Raw genomic sequence first — 5,047 nt, 5'->3', positions numbered from 1 at the left:
TTATCTTCTCTTCTCCCTCTTGTTTGTAACTTCCTTTCCTCCTCCTTGGCCTCGTTCTCTCTCTTACTCCCCTCTTATTTCCTTCCTTCCTTCTGCTCCTCCTTTTCCTCAATCCTTCCTTTTATTCTTCCTCTTCCATCTTCCTCTCTCCCTCCTCCCTCTCATTCTCATCGTCCATTTTTACTCCATTCCTTCGTTCTTCTCATGGTTTTCCTCTCCTATCTCCTTCCCTCCTCCTAATCCTCTCTTTTTTCACTCGTCTTTCTCCTCCTCTTCTTCAGCCTCCCTGCCTCCTCCTCCACCTTTTCTTCATTCCTTCCTTCTCCTCCTCCTGTTTTTCCTCACCCATCCCCTGCCCTCCTCCTCCTTGTCCACCTTTTCCCTCAATCCTTCCTTCTCTCCCTCTTTTTACTCTTCCATCTCTCCCTCCTCCTCCCTTTAACATGTCCCCCACTACATCACACTGTCCCCCCCCCTCCCTCACGCCTCACCTACACTAACATCATTCCTTCCTCTTTCCTTCCCTAACCCTTCCTTCTCCCTGCCCATTACTCATTCCCCTCCCTCTTTTCCTTCTTTTCCCATCGCCTCTTTCATCCCACGTGAGATAAACAACCAAAGATAATCAAACAAAGGGGATTCATTATCAATCAATCAATCAATCAATCATATACGGCAATGACCTCTCTTATTACACTGCCATGTTTTTTTAAATATAATTAATGGCTGTTGCGGTTTTACCTTAACTTGGCACCGATTTTCCTCTTTTGTAGCGTAACTCACGGAGCTCAGAGGCAGAAAGGAGACAGTACCACGTCTCAACAGCACTTCTTCGTGACTGCATCATATTCTAGCTTTAATCCAGTTACAGGCCAAGTTATTAGAGATCAAAGGCCAGTACAGTAAACAGGTACAGTAAACAAAGATAATTAAATACAGGAAAGGCATTACTGGTCGACCAATCAATAAAAAATGGTACTGACGTCTGCTGTTATGCTGCCGTGTTCCTTTTACCGTATTCAGTCACTAACTCCTGTTGTTTTGCCGGCAGATACGGAATCCGGGAGTGGTGACGGGCTAGGCGAGAGTGAAGGCGGTCGACCCCACCTACCGGACCTAGTGACCCACCGTACGCTGTCCCTTCCCACCTCCTCTGGCACGGAGCTGACGGTCGAGAATGTGCGGCATCACGACCAGTTGATGCTGGGGCGGGAAAGCCGAGAGGCCCCGGACCCGACGCTAGCCAAGACTGGAATTCTGAAGGGCGGGAAGCTTTGGCGGAACGGCGAGCGCAGGGGAAGTAAAGGCCGGCTGGAGGAGGAGGAGGAGGAGCCGCGTCGATCAGTGAGGTTCTCAGGGAGGGACGAGTACTCACTCCTGGAGTCACTGCCTCTAGATGCTGCCAACAGTGCGGCGTTGGCAAGAGTCATGCCAAAGCTACGGGAGCTGGGGGTGCTGTTGGCAGACCCACGGCCAAATGATTGGCACCTGGAACTGAGCCCCATAACGGCAGAGCCAGACACTGCGATCACGGCTGGCCATCCCCCTGATATACCTGATGATCAGCCCCCCACGCCCCCTCCCCCGCCCCCTCCACAGATGGACGATGAGCAAATTAGGGAGTCAATGCAGCGTTATGATGAAATGAGGAGACGCATCGCAGCCGCCGAAGGTCGTGATAACACCAGCGTCTGCAGCGATGAGTCCAAGAGCTCCTCCGATTCTCAGTCTTCAGATTCCACCATGACAGAGACTAGACTCAGGCGGCTGGAAAATACTGATGTTGCACATGTTGCAGGTGGTGTCATGCGGAGCAACAGTGAGGTGAGGCGTGCAATTGAACGCAATGCCCTCCGACGCTCCCTAATCCGCTTCTCGGAGGCTCGCAAGAAAGACACGAATAAAAACGACAAGAGTGAAAAAGGTGAGACATCACTGCTGGAGAAACTAAAGTGGTTAACAGCCTCAGAGGATGCAACAAATGGAAACTCTGAAACTAAAGATGATGGTGATGCTGAAGAGGGAAAGAGTGAGGGTAAGGGTGAGGGCGCTAGCTGTCAAATTGACCCAAAGGTTCAGGACACCATCGCCCAGTACCGAAAGCTGGCCGAGATGTTTAACAAGACAACGGCACTTCGAGCAACAGAGATATTGGTGCCTGGAGATGTCAGGGAGTGGAAGCTGAAGGCTGATCTTTTCCCTAGTGGCCAAGGGAGTCAGGAAGGGGAGTCTGAGGATACAACTGAGCCTCTTTCAGGGACGGCCACACCTACGGTACTGCAGGGTGTTCCAGTTGATTTGGGGCAAGATGATGACAATGAAAAGTTGATCTATAGTGGTGGTGTGAGGTACACTCGGGAGGGGACGCTGCCCCCAGCTGATGGTAATGATGACGATGATGATGAGCCTGAGGGTGACAGTACTGCGCCGCCACCCCCTACAACTACTGCTGAGGCCAGAAAGCAGTTCCTGGCACAGATGGCAGCTCCAACAATCTCACTTCAGGTCAACGGGGCTCCCACCCATCCCGGAGATCGCTCTTCGCTTGTCTCAAACTCCGACTCGTACTCATTTGAGGATATTGATGAGGCACTTCATGATGATCGCTCCTCATCTGTGGCTTCTTCATCGCAGTCATCACCTCGGCTGTCTGGGAAAAGTGATGTCGATGGCACGAGCACGACTGAAAGCGGGTACAGCAGCAATGAGACAAATGGTGAGCTGCAGTGCCCGTTAAATGGCCTGCCACTCACTGCCGCATCTCTTCACACCCTCCCCTTCTCCCTCCCAAATGTTGACATAGACGAACTGGCTGAATTTGTCCGCCAGGATGCCGAGCGACTGGAGCGTCTGCGTCGCCGGTATGACGGCAGCGAGATGGAGGATCACGGGTTCACTCGGCGGCCTTCTGTACGAGGAATCAAGACTCGTTTTGGCTCAACTATTGACCTCCTGAAGCAGATGGCAACACAATTAGCACCTCCTCCAGCATCACAGCCTGGCCTAGCAGGGTCCCATATGACCTGGCCCTACCGGGATGCTGGGGATGAGGACCATGGTACCGGTAGCTCCTCTGGCCTACAACGGCGAAGGGCCACACCGTCAAGGGGCACCCTGCCCTCCCTACAGGAGGATATGTTGTATGTCCCAACCTCTGACCTCTCCCCACAAGCCCAGGCCCCATCGACCACCTCGCTGGCGCCGCCCACCTCCCTCTCACACCTGAAGGTACCTCGTACAGTACATGTCTACTCCAGCACGGGTGACATGAGGGCGCCGCCGCCACCGCGATTATCAGTACCACGAGAGTCACCCCCGCCTGACCTCATCCGACCCGGTGGAGGCCCCATACCCCCAGCCCGAGCTACCATCACCCACATATCCCTTGAGGGGCCACTGGCAGGTATGATTGTGGCACCACAGATGCCAACACCAGCCCCCTATGACCACCACATACCACCCTGCCGCCGCCCTGCCTCAGTACACGGCCATCTCCCTGCCGATTCCCTGGTGACCCGGGGGGCACCACCCCCTCCTGCCACACGCCCACATTCCTCCCTGTCTCACTATCCCCCACCACGGGTGCCAACGCAATACCCCCTGGAGGAGCCACTGCCCACCCGAACACCCTACGAAGGAGGAGGGCATCCGGTCTTGGCCCAGAGGGGGTCCTACCCAGGGACTCTACCGGCCTCTCACTATCAGCCACCCATCGGGCCCCCAGACCCTGTCCGATACGTCCACCCTCCGCCCTACGGGTCACAACATTCCCATCAGAGACCTGCATCAGTTACCCAGCGTGAGGCTGCCCCCCTACCTCGTGCTGCCCTGCCGCAGGTCCTGCCGCTTCCACAGGTATCCATGGCAGGGGCCGGGGCAGGGCCGGCTCTACACCAGTGTGGCCCACGGCACCCCAGGGCAGGTGGTGGTGGCAGTGGTGGTGGTGGGGCAGAGGCATGTTCCCCAGTGTGGGCACACCCACACCATCCCATGTACTTCCCACCGCCGCCCACCACTAGTCACTTCAGCTACACCACGCCCATTGTCCCTGAAACAGCACAGGTGTCCTCCCGCCCCCCCGGCCCACCCATGTCTGCCCCCTTGGCCATGGGTCCCCCCCTCATGAATGGCGGAATGAGCAAACTCGAGGCTCTGAGGGACGAGCGAGGGGTACCGGAGGGGGCTTCTTCATCCCCCCGGGGGCCCCTAGACCCCCAATACCCTCCCCCGCACGGCTCACCCACCCGGGACACCACCACTCTCCTGCCTCGACACCCGCCGCTACCCCTCAACATCACCTGAGCCTCCCTAGCCTCGTTCACAGCCTTGGGTGGCGGCTGCACTGTTATGATCAAAAGTTCATTGACTCTTCCCTGCCGGCTGTGGCGATGGAAGGTGTTATGGTGTTACACGGAATATTATGGTGTTACATGGAATATTAGCATGTGATAACGATATGAGGCACACAACAACAGTACGACAAGAAAGATATTACATCAAAAAATTTTATGTGATAGCAATGTAAATCATACAATAGATTTGTATGGGAATGAAGGATACAAAGCAAGGTGCTACACGAAAATATCTTTGTGTCATAGCAACATGAAGCACACAACAAAAGAGTATAAGCACACATCAAAGAGTATGGGAAGAAAACATACAAAGGAAGGTGCTACATCAAATTTCTTTATGTGATAGCAATGTAAAGCACACAAAATGAGGCATGAGAAGGAAGAATATTCCCGACGCTCAGGGAGGAATGAGATTATGGAAGAATATTCTCCGATGCTGAGGGGGAATGAGAACTAGAACGCCAGACACAATGGAAGGTGCTTCATCATTTATATATATATGACAGCAACATGAAGCACACAAGAAAAGAGTATGAGAAGGAAAGAATGAGAAATACGGATCCCTCCTGTTGTCTGGGGTTGATGTGAAACTATGGAAGGCGGGACACAAGGCTGGCAGGGGAGTGTCGGAGAACTTTTGCTTGTGATTGTGGCGGTGTACAGTCGTGTGATGGTGTGATCTTTGTGGTACGGTG

At 54.0% G+C, this 5,047-nt stretch overlaps 1 protein-coding gene across 1 annotated transcript in view; it reads left to right on the top strand.

The window, feature by feature from the left end:
* The window catches only part of LOC145416266 (uncharacterized), a 69,758-nt gene extending 65,456 nt beyond the window's left edge, over window positions 1-4,302 (top strand). Inside the window, exon 4 of the mRNA XM_080285264.1 lies at window positions 1,052-4,302. Within this exon, the coding sequence (XP_080141390.1) occupies window positions 1,052-4,302 (3,251 nt within the window). The remainder of the gene's footprint in view (window positions 1-1,051) is intronic.
* The last annotated feature ends 745 nt before the right edge of the window (window positions 4,303-5,047 follow it).

The sequence above is a fragment of the Coenobita brevimanus genome, chromosome 105, assembly GCF_032717465.1.
Source record: "Coenobita brevimanus isolate Jiangsu-jjx chromosome 105, ASM3271746v2, whole genome shotgun sequence".
In the NCBI taxonomy this organism is placed as follows: Eukaryota; Metazoa; Arthropoda; class Malacostraca; order Decapoda; family Coenobitidae; genus Coenobita; species Coenobita brevimanus.
This window is presented reverse-complemented; position numbering and strand designations above follow the sequence as displayed.